The sequence below is a fragment of the Bombus affinis genome, chromosome 9 (genome assembly GCF_024516045.1).
Source record: "Bombus affinis isolate iyBomAffi1 chromosome 9, iyBomAffi1.2, whole genome shotgun sequence".
NCBI lineage: Eukaryota > Metazoa > Arthropoda > Insecta > Hymenoptera > Apidae > Bombus > Bombus affinis.
In genome coordinates this window covers 1158121-1175312 of record NC_066352.1, presented here as the reverse complement: position 1 = coordinate 1175312, position 17192 = coordinate 1158121, and the positions used below count along the sequence as shown (strand labels likewise).

At 40.5% G+C, this 17192-nt stretch overlaps 3 protein-coding genes and 1 long non-coding RNA gene across 5 annotated transcripts; all 4 read right to left on the bottom strand.

The window, feature by feature from the left end:
• Positions 1-221: 221 nt before the first annotated feature.
• LOC126920087 (zinc finger protein 418-like) lies at positions 222-5249 on the bottom strand. The gene is made up of 5 exons (XM_050730015.1): positions 5243-5249; positions 4960-5085; positions 3676-3914; positions 2003-2057; positions 222-914 (listed from the first exon to the last, which is right to left on the bottom strand). Exons 1-5 carry the CDS (start codon positions 5247-5249, stop codon positions 568-570), a joined length of 774 nt encoding a protein of 257 aa, XP_050585972.1. The 3' UTR covers positions 222-567.
• On the bottom strand, positions 4137-8076 carry LOC126919965 (longitudinals lacking protein, isoforms F/I/K/T-like). Its single transcript, XM_050729755.1, has one exon. It carries the CDS (start codon positions 7232-7234, stop codon positions 6710-6712), a length of 525 nt encoding a protein of 174 aa, XP_050585712.1. The 5' UTR covers positions 7235-8076; the 3' UTR covers positions 4137-6709.
• A 1171-nt stretch (positions 8077-9247) lies between these two features.
• LOC126919977 (uncharacterized) lies at positions 9248-12217 on the bottom strand. The gene is made up of 2 exons (XR_007711849.1): positions 10107-12217; positions 9248-10000 (listed from the first exon to the last, which is right to left on the bottom strand). It is a non-coding gene; the product is annotated as an uncharacterized LOC126919977 (long non-coding RNA).
• Positions 12218-12718: 501 nt separating this feature from the next.
• On the bottom strand, positions 12719-16498 carry LOC126919966 (formin-homology and zinc finger domains protein 1-like). 2 transcript variants are annotated; one of them, XR_007711843.1, is made up of 4 exons: positions 15739-16498; positions 15547-15626; positions 14549-15457; positions 12719-14057 (listed from the first exon to the last, which is right to left on the bottom strand). XR_007711843.1 is itself a non-coding variant. In XM_050729756.1 (3 exons), the coding sequence occupies exons 1-3, from the start codon at positions 15792-15794 to the stop codon at positions 15117-15119; spliced, it is 477 nt and encodes a 158-aa protein (XP_050585713.1). In that variant the 5' UTR covers positions 15795-16498; the 3' UTR covers positions 14341-15116. The 2 variants fall into 2 exon arrangements, 1 of the variants encoding a protein (XP_050585713.1); XM_050729756.1 differs by lacking the exon at positions 12719-14057 and having other exon boundaries at positions 14341-15457.
• Positions 16499-17192: the final 694 nt, after the last annotated feature.

Sequence of the window (17192 nt, the reverse complement as noted above, 5' to 3'; positions counted from 1 at the left end):
GCTGCGTTTCGATCGGCTTAGTCTCAACAAACCAGTTTGTAACCTGGCGAAACGTAGCCTTCCTTGCGTAATATGCGTATATAACGTGCAATGTTCATCAAGTACGAGGGAAACTTTTATTCTCTTTGCGTAACTTTACGCGCGTTAGCTTGCGTTGCCACCGATCGAATGCACACAATCGATGTCACGTTGTACCACGTCGGATTATTTTTTAGCAAACGATCGTTCGCAAACAAATAGAATAGGAGAACGTACTTCTCTGGAGAGTCGATAAACAATCCAATTTTCGATTATCTATGTCTAATGAAGGAATAAATCGCACAACGGACGTACGAATACGGCACGAAACAGACGGAGAAATGACCTTCTTAGGATTAGTTACAATAAATACAACACTACTTTTGTCCACACTTTTTCATCACTCTTCAACTTTACATCGTTTGAAGGGCATGCCAAGCATACGATACAATAGTTTACACGAATTCGATGACGAAGACGAAATCGATGAGATCGTGGAATTACGTTGCAATTTTCGATACACACACCCTTTCCGCTACTTCCAGACGTTTACTTGTACTTTACATTCGACGATAAAGCAATCTTCTCACTATCATTGGTTTTTAGAACGCAGTTGACTCGTTTCTTCTGACCCGCTTCAGGATGTTGCGTGGCAAGATGTCGAAGAACGTTTCCCTTCTGATGAGACCGATAATCACAAAAGGCGCAACGAAATTTCTTGTCTGTGCCGCACGTGCTTCGATGATTGCAGCAAGATTTCGACGATTTAAAATATTTGAAGCATTTTGGACACTGGTATGGCGTCACTTGGACCACTGCGAGTTTCCAGCGAACCGCGCCACCTGAAAAATCAAATATGGATATACTACTATTCCTCTCTCGGCTCGTATCAGCTACTAGTCATCTACATGATTGACTCGTTCATCAAAACGATATATACTGTACCGCACACGATCGAACCACTGTTCAATGTTTATTCCTGAACGAAGATAATACGTACATATCCATATATTATTTCATTACAAAATATATCCACACCTATACGACGAAGAAAAGAGGAACAAATGATATATCAAGAGAACATGATGAAAAGTTAAATTATCAAAGAAAGCATGATTCGTATATATTGTCATTTATTTGAAGCGTACATTGCACTGTTGTAGGAAAGAGCAACTACAACGCTTCGATTTTATCGTCTTTCCTACAATATTTCAAGAGTAACAACAACAACAATAACAACGATACACTGATTCGTAACAAAATTAAATCTGGAACGATTTTGTATCTTGCGTTTTGCAGCATACGTTTCTACAAGCTTCATCCGCGTGCAAGTACTATAACACGTTGACTGCCACGCGTGTTTTTAAAGAAATCTCCGTCAGGCAACGCGTGCAACAGTACCAAGCGTTCTCTGCTACGTACTCCCATCGATATTTTAATAATGCGAGTCGCTCATGCGATGGTCTCAAGAACCACATGGTTTTTTATGCCACCACAATTAGAAAAGGAATCAAATAGTACAGAAAACTTGGCATTCAACTCCTTCTACGAATTTCTGTTGTAAACGCTTTTCCGTTCGGAAAAATGATTCCGAAAAAAGCATTAGATGCGCATGCAAACTATGTTATGCAAATAAAAGACGTTGAATGGACCGAACAAAGGCACAAAAGAATTTGAAGAAAACAATAACTTATTGTCCAAATTGTCCCGACCAAACCTCAATTATGTATAGAATGCTTTAAAGTTTTACATTCTAAATAATTTTTTAATAAACCATTTTCGTATTATTTTTATAACAATTCAACAGTTTTATTCTTATGGATTATCTTTTCAAATACCTGCGACGATCCTTCGCAGGTAGATAAATAAGCGACGTCCGAATATGGGTTACGCGGTCCGACCAGAAACTTTGCCGACACCCGAATACGGGTGTCGTGGCAGTCAACGTGACAAGAGAAGAAATCGCTGCATAAACTTAACTCACGGGCTTGCAAACTTATATTCGATTCTTTGGTGCAATTAATGGGCATAACCAAGAACTGCATATGTAAATACGTAGGTGTTTGTTGTTAAAATCCTTGTTGTATTAAATTCACCTAATCTCATAAGTATAAGGCAGCGCAAATATCTAATAGAAGAAAATGGCCAATTAACGATCAGCGATTCGTTGGAATTTTCTGTTCAAACTGGATGGCATTCGTAATAACCGATTTGTACCGATTACGAAGCACGTGGGTATTGTTTCTGTGCCCTTTATTGCCCTTTTCTTTCTTTCCGCTCCTTTTTCTTTCTCCTGGTCAAATTATTACATACTGTTTCTCAATGATAGATCAAACACGACGATCGATTAAACTGCGATACAACGTGAAACAAAATGTAAGAGCGTTGTTGGCATCTTTCGAAAGGCAGCATATAGAGTTGAAACTTTGCAAGATTGCTTTATTAACGTTTGTAAATCCAATGAGAATCTCATAACGTTGGAAGAATATTATGCAACCTCTTTTGATGTTCCAGCAATCTGTCTCGTCTGTAAAACTTTTTTGGGCATAGGTCGCAATGATATTTCGGCTCCTCGACGTGCAGTTTCCAATGTGCCGCCAAGTTATGCTTGTATTTGAACCAACCATGACATATTTTACACTGATATTTCGGTGCTTGTCCACACTCAACTCGTAAATGCCGCTTCAAGCAAGACAGTCTCATGTAGGAACGATTGCAATTTGTACATTTGTACGTTAACTGTCCGCGTGTCATTCGACTGGATTGGAAGATGCTTCGATTTCTTGAATTGGTTGCTAGTACCGGTTGCTGTAGCTCGATCGTATTTTCATTCTTTGGATAAAGTTGCAGCCAATAACCTGAAACGGAAAGGAACGATGTAGATAATGTTCCGGTTGATCGTTGATATCACGAACTTTCGACACAAAAAACAGAATAACACCTTCGCCTAGAAAACAACCAAATGAAACTTACACAAGGAAGTTGCGACAGAAACGATGTTGATCGGAAATTGTTGGCTAGCGAATTAGAAATAAAAACAAACAAAATATATAACGTGTCGTGTAAAAAATAAGAAGCACGTTGGAAAATGTAATTTTTATTCATTTTAAGGAAATGATCAAATTCCGCAAATGAATAACCGAAACAGAGCAAATTCTTGCAAATTTCAATGCGTCGTAAAATTCATATCTACGGAAGAACAAACATAAAATAAGCTCTATCTCATAACATTTATCGATGATGTCGTCAACGACGATAATATAATACAAACGAAACTTTCTGCTTCCTTGTCAATTACGAATCATGCAAACACATTCATCGTCATATTCTTTCTTCGTCTTTGTTATAGCGTTGAATTATAACCTTTGATCGAAAGTAATTGCAACCATCGCTTATATATTATTCAAATATTATTCGTAACGATATTCGATGTTTATACAGTTTCGATTAAAATAGAAACCAATAAAACGAACAAAAATCCTCGGAAATCGTAAATCGTAAATGTGAAATCTCGAATTGGCAATTCGAGAGCAGTTAACACATTTTAAAACGTGAACTCGTGATCGGTGGTAACGAATGAAAGAATAGGCGTGGAAACCGTTAACGGCCGTAACTTCTCTTTTCACGCATCCGGTTCTCCAGTTTCGCCTGTCAAGCCGACCTCTCTTCGCGTTCAAAGTTGCTCGATTTCTTCACGTCCGCCACGTGAACGTTATAGTGTCTCAATAAACTGTGTTTGTGCTTGAATTTCGCGTGGCATATTACACACTCGAACTGAGCCTCCTTTCCGCACTCGAGTCTCTTGTGCCGCTGCAACGATATCACCCTCCTGTACTGTCTGCCGCAGGTGTCGCAAGGATACGTCTCGAAACCGATGGGTAGCCGGTACCAACACGCTGAAAACAGAAATCCTTGATTAGCCGAATGTCTGTTGGAAAATTATTTTCTCGACAGCGGCAGATTCGGTGCTTCGTCACCGAAATATTTTCTTCCGTCATAGACCGAAGGACGGTTGAATTTTCGTTTCGCTTGCTAATCGTTAACGTAAACAAACGCTAAAACATGGAGGTATAGGAGAGTAGAATAACACTTACGCTCTTTAGAAAATAACCCGCAACAAAGATTATTTTTTTTATTAATAATATTAATAATAATAATAATAATAATAATAATAATAATTAATAATAATTAATAATTAATAATAATAATAATAATAATAATATTAATGTTAATAATAAAATTAACTGGAGATAATCGTAATAGATATTTGTAATCCGACAGATAAATCTTTCCAAAAAGAGAGTTTAAAGTGCTAAATATCGGAACGAGTATTCGAGAGAGACGACTTGCATTCTTTCCTCGTTAATGCATTGTTCATCTGTAACAGAGCTGAAACAAGGAACATCAAAGACACGAGTAACATGCGAAAGGTACCCGTTTCCTTGAAATGTCCAGCGGTTATAAAAGTCGGATACATTGCGGAATTAGTCGCGGTTGGTTGGTCGATTGGTCCCCGTATAAAGCACGCCAAACGCAAAGTCGCCTCGAACTTAACAACGGAAAGTACAAGGGGAAATTGGGTAGAACGAGTATATCCTAGGTTAATTCGCCAAGCAGGTCGATGCGAGCATCCGTAAATACTGATATCAAAAATACTGGACTTCGTTTAGAAAAGTTCTCTCAACGAATCCTTTTCTTTTCCCATTCTTTGCAAATGTATGTATACTTCTCCACCTCTGTCTCTTTCCACCATACGCATGTACGAATGTTTATATAAAAATGGGAAAACGTTACTACTTATAAGGCTAGGAATATATACTTGTACGTAGAAGGACAAACGAGTCGATCTCGATAAAATGAAGGAATGTTCGAGTGAGGAATGTTCGAGTAGTTTACATCTTCCGACGAAAGCGTTTTTCCGCCTAAATAAAAGTTACAAACCGCATGGGTAATTCATAGAAAGTATAGCGCAGAGATCGACCCTTTTGTTCGCTTGAGCAAATTTAGTCGATCCTTCCGCTGAATTAAGATTAAGAGGAGCAAGTTTCTCCGCATTGGTAAATTCGTCTAAAAAGTATAATAATTCCTAAAGATTATAATGTCGATTGTCCCGTCTGCGATTTTTCGTAACGTGTTTAATCCTAACATGTTTACGCCGTATCAAATTGGACGTCCGTTATTAAGTATTTCGCTGACACTGAGCAATTATGATTGCTCGTCAAACCAGACATTCTAAATGCGATTACGATTCACAGAGATTCGTAGCGATCTGAAAAGAAAAAAAAAAATATATGGTACGACGTTATGATTCCTACGACTCATCGTCATCTATATCTTTCACTTTGCCATTAGATTTCATTTCGTTTGTTGCACGCGCTATAGTCAAAGTATACATTGCACAAAAGTATCAAAGCTATCGCGCGTTGTATTCGGACGAAGAGCAAAGTTGAAAGATTTGGTACTTTTATTATCGTCTATCGTAAATCTAAGTGTTTTCAGGTAACCGATTTTCCGGAGATAAATGCTCGCGATAAATACACGATCGCTTTACGCCTAAGATTACTTTTATACATATCGAGCGCACATGCGCTTATACATGTACGTGTATACATACACACATATATATATATATATATATATATTTTCCTTTTTTCAGTTTTGTCGAAGGCACTATCATCGCTTATCCCTATTACATCGAAATGATATATAATTTCATGTGTACTATTTCTTCAGTTCCATTTACCTTACGTACCTTGTAATGTTTTAACATGAAAGTATTTAACTTAGTATCTAAACACAAAAATGTCTAAAGTATATATGAAAGTACAAGAAAATGTACGTACACGACTCTAAGATAACAAATTTCAAAAGTGGTAACACGATCGTCAATGTAATTTCGACGTTGATCAGTCGATAAGAGAAAGCGGCTATCCTAATCTTTTGCGTGCGAGATAAATGTCGTTTGACAATGTTATTTTCACTTTACGATATCGTAAGAGCCGAAAGTACCACGAGTAGTCGTACCTTTTTAGAATAAATTATTACTTGACATTTCGTAGATAATATATTAAAATTTGCGCCGATTGCAGTACGATCCTCGTAAGTACTCGATATACATATAATAAACAAGTTGAAAGGAGATTTAAACGATAAAGTAAATGCCAATTCGACCTTCGTTTGGCAATGGAAAATGCGGGGAAACGAGAAAAAAGAAAAAAAAAAAAAGAAGAAAGAAACGAAAAGCACAATTGATTGTCAATTCAATCAACTAATTCTAAGAAACGGTTTTTACAGGATAAAAGTAAAAAGATACTTTAAATAACGATAGATAAATTGAAATTATGTACAGGTATGGAATCAAAATATAATAAATTCTTGTATTGAGGTAACAAACTCGGGAAAAAGAAAATCGAACGATTCCTTTTATTATTTCGTCGTCTGCTATTTACAACGCAATGTAACTGCATTGAATGCAATTAACTCTAGAATAGAAGTTAATTTTGTAGAAAATTTTCTAGATGAGAAAGAAAACGAAGGAAAAAAGGGAAATAGTGCAAAATTAACCCGATAAGGTACGAGAAGGAAGATAGGTCAAATCGAAACAAGAGAAGCAGAAAAGTGCACGTGTATATGTTCCGATTTCTAGGACGATCGTGTAAATCCAAAAAAATTCGTAACTTCGATTTAGATTCTAGGCGCTTTCGTCGTACTCGATTTTTTGATGGTGACGCTTGTAGTGTACCGTCAAATTGCCACGTTGCCTGGCCTTGTAAGGGCACATAGGGCACTGAAAAGCCGGCGGTTTGCCTCCGCATTCGACCATTTCGTGACGACGCATCGTGCTTTTCCATCTATAACCCTTTCCGCAAAATTGGCACCGAAACTTTCGTTGTTGCTCGTGCGGAACGCCCATATATACAACACTAAGATCACAAGGCTGCGGCAATACCTCGAACGAGTCAGGAAATACCACCTCACGGGTAGACGTACGCGTACCACCACCATTGTCGTTTCCGCTATCGTAGCTGTTACTGTCCCAAGTGTTGCTGGCGCGTCTGCTCGCCAAAACTACACCGCCTCTCGTCGTGGTTGCAGTGGTCGACGTCGAAGGGCGACCTCTCTTACTGGTTTGTTGTTGCTGTGGTTGTTGCTGCTGGTGTTGGTGCTGCTGCTGCTGCTTGCAATCCGATCGTAATAACGACAGCAATGCAACCATTCCTGCAACAGGTCCCGACGCCAAGCGAGACGCGAGATCGTGGTAAAAGGTTATTCGACTAAGTTAAAAGAAAATCAACGAGAAACAAAAACGCAAATTATGACGGACGGTCGTAGGTGACGAGAAGGATAGTGTGGTAAAATGGATGTCAAGGATGTCGAGTTTCTTCTCGTTCGATGCACGAATAGTTATGCGGCAAGAGAGATCAGTGAGATTAAACCCGTAACCAACCCAACACATAACGTATCAGCCAATAGCCCCGAGAAATAAGTGCGCCCAGTGGTAAAATTTTGTCGTGTTTACGTGAATAGGCGTGAGGTTTTCGAGGCAGAGAAAAAAGACGGAGAGACAGGTTTGCTCGTACAACTACGTAGCAAATCTATATAGAATGACGGTGAGCTTACGTTTGCTCGATATTTACTTGATATGGATCGTTACTTGATCGTAACGATCTGCGCTCGATCGTGTCTCTCCATCTCTTCCTCAACCTCGTTCATTGATGAAAAGATGCCAATTTCCAACCCTCCACAATAAAATAATCAAACAGAATGCTTCGCTCATCGTAAAATAATCCGCTTTCGTACATATATATTGGAAACTATATCTATTAATGTACAATATGAAATATGTACTTTGTTGTAATCAACGAGTTTATACATTGTATACGTATATGTACGTGTATCTCCTTTTGAAACACGTACGAGTATTCTTGGGAGAGAAGATAAAGACAGGCGAATCGTTTTAATTTTGAAATGCAAGCAATCGCTACACATTTACGTAGTCTACACTTGGAAAGTAACCTTTTTTCGACCACTGGGACGATTCGGTGACGTTACAACCGCTAAGCGACGCTTACACAAAATGTGCTACGCGATTTCCTGAAACAAAAACATGCATCGACAAGTTTAACGGCAGCTGTGATAAATCCGTGTTCAATGAATATATCTCAGAAGGAACGATACTTATCGCTGTTCCAAATGCAAAAATCTTATCGATGCAATTTACCTGTAAAATCAAACGAACGATTAGCAATTTCTTTAAGCGCTACGGTATTGTCACACGTGGTACAAAACTAATAGCAAGGATAACGAATATACAAAATAAATAATTAGACAGTTGTAAAGAATGCACACGTAATTATCCATGCGCTTTATTCTTATAATATTGGAATTATAAGGGTCGATTATAGTCAGGAAGCGATACGAATATTTTTTATTCGTATCGGTCGTATAACATTTTTGTACGCGCGAGAATTCTTTTATCTTCTATCGGGGTATTGGCGCGTTTTTCGTGTTACATCCTGGTCAGAGAAAATAGACACCACGCGATTCTAACTTATTTATTTACATAGCTGTTGAGCAATTTCCTATGCTTGTGTGCCACGTGAGAGTCCAAATTGAACTTCCGTTTTGAGCTGAAGCGACAGTAGGGACAGTGGAATTGTGGAAGCATGCCGCATTCGAGTTTCAAGTGCCGGTACAGAGAAGAGGCGTTCGAATAGACCTTCTGGCACTTTGCACAAGGGTACTTCCTTCGTGGTTTATTCGTTGTCCTAGTCGAACAGTGTAGCCAGAAATCTGTGAAAAACCATTGCGTCAGCCAGATTATATATCCGCTGTGAAATAGAGGTGACATTTAGATTTAAAGAAACAAAAACACTTTCGCGACTTTCGATTTTTTACGGGAGGTGATCGAGTAAATTTGCGAATAACGAGACAGCTAAAACAGAAAAATAAAGATTAGAGATAAAGGTTAAAAGAATGTGAGACGCGTTCAACGCGAAAAAGAATATTATATGTCACATCTACTACGATAAGCTAAATAAATTGATTGGCTCCAATCCACATAAATAATCATAAGAAAAGAGATACGAAAGAGCGAGACATCCCCGTGAGAAGTAATCTGAAAAAAGAATGGAAAATCATCTTGACAACTGCCAGTACACGGCACAGCATACTTGTTGTTCGTCCGTAAAGAGAGCTTAGTAATCGATGTAATCGTAACGCAGTAGCCTTTTGTATCAGAATATAATGCAACATTTATTTCTATAAAAAGATATCCGAAATAACAAGAGAAATAGTCACGCAGGAACGGTGCGCGCGACTGCGTCCATTTAATCATTTTACAACTGTCGCAAATATCGACGAGTCATGGGATACGAGGCGAATCAATTGTTAACATTGTAAAGCATTTTGTAGTGAATTTGTCGGATGAATTCGCCGTTTCCGGATGTTAGGAGAACAGGCCAACATTCCGGGCTCTCTCGCACGTGCCGATGCAAGGACTTCCTCCATTTGTACGATTTCGAGCAGGCCAAACAGGTGTTCCATTCTGAAAAAGAAACGCGTTCGTTTCGTCAATGATACGCTCGACTAGATTTCACCGCAAAATACGCATGGACGTGCTCTAAAATCTCGCGGCTGGTGCTGAGGTCGATCGTTCCTTTACAGAAACCAAACCACTCGCGCGATTGCGATTACGTTCTATTAGGTGTGTTTCGTGTGCAGAGTGGCTCGATGCAGGCAGAATTAGAGCCAAGAGCCAAGAGATTCGAGCGAGTTCGTTACAAACACCGATCGTTTTTCCGTTATAAACAACGACGTTATCGTGTCCAACGTCGTAATCCTTCGGACGATATGTCAGCCTCTTGCTCGAACGTGTACCGGCAAATTGTATTTGCCCTTAATCGATCGATTCAAAAATTCTCTTTTCGTCTTCGCTCGGCAGCTAATTTCTGCTATTTATTTACAAAGATGTGTGTGCATGCTATCGAGAAAAATTTACATTATATTACAAACGATCTCCCTTTCTTTCTCTCGTCAAGAAAAAGAGAAAGACGCGCAATGAGAGATATGCACGTGAAAAAGATTACCTCTTACAGAGGAACGATTAGCAGGAACGCGAATATATCCAATCTGATGACAAAGTTTATCGGTACAATAGCATCGAATTAAACTGGCAACGTTTCCTCGAATCAGCGAAAGTGTCCAGTCGCGTTGCAGTGGTTTCACATCTAGAAGTTTCAGTGATCGAATACATTTGTATTTGCTGAACTCGCGCGTCCGATCGCGATCTCATCTCTCGAACAACTTTCTGTTTCAATCGTGCTTTTTGCGCATCTTCCGACAAACTACGCGCTAGTAATTTGGTCCTTTTATAACAATAGAGACACTGCATATGCACCTATAACGTACACGTACCCAAAATTCTTGCACGCGTGTGATCGATTCCCGGTTAGACTTAGATAATCTGCAAGAAGAAAGAAAGAGATCACAAATTTCGATTAGTCCAAGTCGAAGAATCAGTTGATCGATCGTTCTTTTTGGCAAACGCTTGGAGTATATATCTGTTACCGTAATCTTTATCGACAAATACATCTACGACTGTCCTTCCGTTCATCGATGGATCAAAGAGAGCATTATCGCGCGCGTATGTGTTGCGTGCGTGCAGCTGTCTAACACAACTGACGGCATCTTTGACCGGATCATCCCTATACCGATGAAAGACGACCACGATAAGCGTAGTATTATACTTCGGTTGCGTATAATTCGGTTCAAGTCCCACGCACATCTCGGTAATTTCACATTAATTGTGCTGCACCTCGTCGGCGAGATCAAACGAGAAACGAGTGGTTGTTTCGATGACGCTTTATTGACTGACACTCTTTACCTCGAAACGTATGTCTGCGCGATACAAGTATTGGGTTGACAACTAAGTGATTGCGGATTTTATTATTACGTGATATTGACAAAATCCGCAATTACTTAGTTGCCAACACAATAGATACGTTAACTACGTTATACTTCGATAGGAAACGTTTTAGTTGAAACGATTGAGTGGAACCGATGTCACGCTTCTTTCGTGTTGTCGGATTTAGTGATTCGATCGATAAAACTGTCGTGGCACTCAACGAACGCTTAACGTTTTCCATATATATATGACATCGTATATGCATTATGGTCGCTGTGCTGATCCGACCGAGTAGCGATCATCGCGAATGACGTTCGTTCAGTTCGTTGTAACTTTGTCGTTGTAGACGAAAGAAGATACGGTATGGAAGAAAAAATGTTTATTCTCGAGGAACGATTCGGTCCGTTCGGAGATTAGGTCGCTTCAAATTCTAGCCACACAGCCGTGTTCCTTCTTCAGATGGTTGAGCAGATTGAACTTCATAGGCATGATGCTGTGGCAAAAGGGACACGTGTACAAAACTCTGCCGCATTCCTCTCGGACGTGCCGATTTAGAGCCATTCTCGATCTGTACGTTTTCTTGCATTCGCAGCACGTGTGGAAACCTGAAAGGAAGGAAGAGAGATATCTTTGAGTATAACACGTTTCGTTCAATGCCGCTTTTCACGAATAAGCTGTCGCTCCACAAAAGCATCAGCAAAGCGTACTACTTCCTTTCTTTCTCCCTTCGCTTTAGCTTCCTCTTTCGTCGAGCCGTTTCGTTTTCGTGCACTTTCTTCTTTCGGTTCGATTCGAACTCTTTTGTTAATTTCAACGATATCGTCGAACCAAGTTCTCAACAACAACCAAGTTTTCAACAGTACGATTCCGATATGTTCTCCTACATCCCACAAATCGACATTCGCGATCGACGCTTAACGTATACATACATAGATAACACAACGTATCTAAATATCAACTTTCACATAGGTTTCTACGTTTTTATCATTTATATATATATATATATATATATATAATTGTAATTATATATATAGATGTTGCATTTATTAAGGAACATACATATTCTATTCGTTGAACGAGTAATAAATAACGATCGTTACGAATAAATATAACAGGGTATGCACGCTCCGTCGCACTTTTATTCGTGTAGAAATATTCGAAGAGCATCGAAAAGCAAATTTCGCTCCGACCAACGAGAACTCGGAAGTAAGATTGTTGTTTGGTCAAAGACATTGATCCAACAACACCGTACGGATAAATTAGCTCGGTAATCGAACAACCTTCTTATCCGGCGCGGTGTCAATGTAACTTTCGAGCCTGAGCCTTCAGGAGGCTCGATCGGTGTACTCGTCGCTTTTTAACGCGACAATCTTGCCCGTGCTTTACTTGCAAATGACGAACAAGACTGTTCCTAAGATTCATCACGCAAGGACAGTGAGGACAGCGGTAAGGCTTCTTCCCACACTCCTCTCGCTCGTGGCGCACCAAGCTTTTCTTCCACTTGAACGCCTTGCCGCAGGAACCACAAGGATAGACGATAGCTGAAACACGTAAAACGAATTACTCGTTATTACGGATCCTGGCAGAAATCGTGTCGTCCTTTGCTTCTGTCGTTAAACGATCTCTCCAGTCTCTCTATTCATAATCTGTTCCCTTAATATGACCGTCGAGGAGAAAGGGGGGAAAGAGAGAGAGAGAGAGAGAGAAAGAAAAAAAGAAAAGAGAAAGGTCGATACAAGGAGAAAAGCTCTCGTCGTCGCATCGGTTGCCTAAAAAATACAGTTTCTCCGATCGTTTACGATACTCTTCTGTTTCTTTATTTTTGGTATTACGAAAATACATGCATTTACGAGTAGCGGGGATTAGGTGTCAAGTTGGCGACGACGGCGTCATTCGTGCGATCCAGTGCTCGACGCGGAGCAACGCAGTTCGAGCCGATGCTTTATCCTTAACTATATAATTTTTAATTTTTCTTAATTCTAAGCGGTGTAAAATCAGTCACGCGTTTGCATAACGAACAGTTGGCGAAAATTACTCTGTATGTGTGCGTGTGTGTTTGGTTGTCCTCGGAACGTGACTTATGCCGTTTCCGAGAAAAAATACAAGATGAATTGGAGGAACGAGTCAAACGATGTAAATATTATATATAACGATCGAAGCAACATTAGATGGAAAAATAAGGTTTTTTCGTATTTGGAACACAGTCGAGACTAGCGATGTACAAGAAGAAGATTTAATCCTCTCGATAAGGTTCAGTACGTAAGGTCGGGTCGATCAACGGGACGATTTCCGTACAACTGGAAACACCACGCAAACTGCATTTTTCATCATTTTTCGAAGAAAGAACAAAATGAACGGCGATTACGATCGGCCGACGAACGCATGCAATCTTTGAATCAGGATCAAACGTAAACATCTGCCCGACGTTCCTAGCATTTCCGATGAGATAGTCCGTATTCTTCTTTGTTGAAAACGAAATGCGTGCGCTGATCGAATCGTAACCACGTCCGCTATTTACTTCTTGCCGCCGATCGATTTCGATCAATTAATCGTAGATCGTAACTTGCAACGCGAAGAAATGATTATAGACGGTTATACGTAGCGTTGTTCGGGAGGTCCGAAGAAAACGAATCGTGGAGATCGAGGTTGGTAGTTGGGAAAGCGCGAAAAGTGTGGAAAGCACGGAAGACTCGAAAAGCAAATTACGGACGTGACTCTGATACGAATCGGTGATGTGAAGCAAGAACAAACAGTAAGAATCAAAGTATGCGCGTTCCGCTATACACCGGTTGTTTCGTCGTCGATTCGAAAACCGTTTCCGCTAGAGGAGCAGGCAGGCACGAGGAAGCTTCGACGCGAATTAAGGCAATCGGATACCGCGTCGGGGAGACGCGGATCGGAAAACGCTCGAAGCGGAAGGTTCAGGTGTTCGGTGACGTGACCTTGAAGTGTTGTTCGGCCTGATGGGCGTGTAGAATGAAGGCCTTGAACGCAGCGAATGGACACAAGGGACACTTGAACTGAGGTGGTTCGCACTTGTGCTTCAAATAGTTGCTCCACATCTTGTAGAACTTGCTGCACATTGTGCACGTATAGCCGAGAACCTGGTCGCCCATGTACATCTTCCGGTAGGCTGAAAGCAAAGGGACCAAGTTAGTAATAGCCGAGTTACGGAGACGTACGGAGGAAAGAAAGAGGGCCAGCTTCTTCGATCGAATCGCGTCCCCTATCGAATCTGAAAGATGGTAATCCGCGATTCGTCACGGTAATGGTAATGGTAACGGTAACGGTAACGGGCGTCGTTGCATCGATCGTCGCGCAAATTATTCTTCGCGAATGACTCGATTCGATCGGCAGAATGAATCTGTGGGCATAGATAGGAAACCGGAGGTTAGAAATCGTCAACATAGAACGCATTTCTGCGGAATCGGTTTATTATAGAAATCAAGTAATCGTCGCTCGAATGCAAGCGTGATTGCAAAATTCGGATAAATCAATCACGAAACGACAAGCGTAAGTCACTATGTGCAACCAATTATCAGAAACAACGATTGCTTCCCAATCGTTTATATCCACCCGCTGTCCCTCGTCTTTCGCATTGTTACTCGATCGTTGTTATCTCACCCTAGGCCGCCTGTTATCGCCTCGTTGTCACGTGCAAACTCGAGACCACCCACCGAAAGGTTCGACTTAATTAAAATACCGTTATACGTAGTACTTGTTGCAGGACGAGTAGATGTTTCGTTGCTTCTATCGCGAACATTCGTGCTCGATCTATCCGTAGAGTCGAGAAAAATTGAAAAACATTACGTACAAGTTGCTTTCTTACGTAAGGAAATATTTTTGTACATAAATATTTACGCGTGCAAAAAATAAAAAAAGAAGAACTATGCTTGTAAATATTATGATACACAGTGGCTTATCGCAGGTATTCGGGCTGTTTTGAAACATTAGCGGTTTTAACGTGTAATCACGCATGAACGTCGTTGTCGACGTCTAACATGGAATAAAATTTATTTCGTGTAATAGGACGAAAAATCCATAACTCGAAGAGATAAACTATCAGGGTTGGTTACATTCGTACGGTCGAGGCGTAAGAATTTTCTTAAAAATATCCTTCGTAACGAGCAAGCATCGGGTATCTCGTTCAATTCGTGCATCGATCTTCGTAGACAGACGAACGAACAAACTATCAATTGCAAACTTTGCTGTGATGTCTCTTTTTGTGATTCTCTATACACCACTTGTGAGGACTTTTATAGGGGCAGGCATCGCACGCCAATTTCGGCTTGGCATTGACGCATTCGAATTTTAGGTGTCTCCAGAGCGACCTGTGAACCGCGTACGCCTTGCCGCAGTCCACGCAAACGAAACTCCTCTCTCGAATATCCGAATTGCCAGCTTGACGAAGTTGTTGTTGTTGTTGTTGTTGTTGTTGTCGTTGTTGTTGTTGCTGTTGTTGCCAATCGTTCCTTCGAGCGAGTTGGTTTTCTGGCTCGAACGCAAAGATGGTCTTGTAAGGCCATAATAACGCTGAAACAACAACAGCAGATATTGGTTAATGCGATCGATCAACCACGAACCTCGCGAAATGATACGTAATAATTTCTCATCGAACACACAGATAAAACGCATCGTTGACATTCGAGAAATTTCCTTTCTCGCCTTTACGTTGATACGACTCCATTCCATACGAAGAAGCCTGAAAATAACCTTCGCCATATACTTGAATTTCATCGCACATTTTTTCAGTTCACTATTAAAGAAACGCGAGAAACAAAATAAACATTGTTGCGATCGATGTACATACGTACATACACATACGTAGTTGCTTTTCAGCAAACGCTGATACGTTCAAGGGGACGACCATGTTTATGGTACGCTGGTAAAACCTATACAATCGTTTATTGTGTCCACGGACGAGTTAACAAAGAACATTTCTTACTTATTTCGATAAACGATGTTGTAATATTTATAATGTCGATAAAAACCGATTCACGCGAGAATTTTGTCGATCGCGTTTAACTCGAATCCTTCTTCTCGAACAACATATACAAATAGCGAACACAAACGGAAACTGTAAAGTAAAAAACGAAGGTTTAACGGCACGCGTTAATTAATAATGCGCGCTTATCATATTATTCGCTCTTCATACGATACGACAACGATCGCGACAGCATAATCTCGCCGATTTCTATAAACGAAGAAATCAAACGATGATAAACGTTTGCTTGGGGCGTAATACTGATTTCTTACAAAATCACTCTAAAACTCTCTAAAACTATCTAAAACTCTGTGAAACTCTGTGAATCTCTCTGAAACTCTCTGTAACGTATGAGAGCGTGAGATTATACTGATTTTCGTTATAGTTACAAATACTTTTGCTTATGAATAATATTACGATACGTGTATAGTCACCTATACGACGATGTACATGCAAAGCACATCTTGCGTACGAATCACGTAACCGCCAGCAATTTTATTTTCTTTCGTGCTACGACATAGTCTATGGCTGGTAAATCGACTTCGATAGGCCTTTCGAATTCCACGATGGAAAAAATAAACAAGTAGCCGCGAACGGTCTACGACTATTGCTTCGGTTCGTTCGAGTCACTCGTACGATGGAAAGTCTTCATATGCCTTCTCACGCAGAATGAATAATTGCTACGAAAGTTGCATAGATCGCAACGAAACTTTAACACGCCGGTATCGTGAACATTTCGCACGTGTCTTTCCATGTTCGCCTTATATGTGCTCTTGTACGGGCAGAAGGAACAAGCGAATTGCGAATTTCTGGGGTTCATCTTGCAGCCAAATTGCACGTGCCTCCTCAACAAGTTCTTCAAGGGAAAGACCTTCTTGCAGAAACCGCACATGTGCCTCTTGTGACTGTTCAACAGGGACTGTGTCGCAGCGGAAATCTTAAACTTATCGAATTCCGGAGGAAATTGGAGACCATCGACGGGGCCGTAGTCAGTCACGTAACCTTGTACGTTCCAAACGCCTGAAACAAAGCAAAAGAACATGGATGAAGCAGAGTTCGTGAATATGCCTCGACGACGTCGTTGTTCTCTTCGGATCGAGCGAACTCGTACGACGCCGCATCAAAATCTCGTTCAACGAATAAAACGCTCCACGAGCATCCTTCGATCGCCTCTCAAACTCTCAACGAAGTGTCGTACACCGTAATTCCTGCTTGTGATGTAAAGCTTACGCTTAACGGGCCAAGGAATAACTAGAATTCAGCATACGTGCACTAACGTTACGA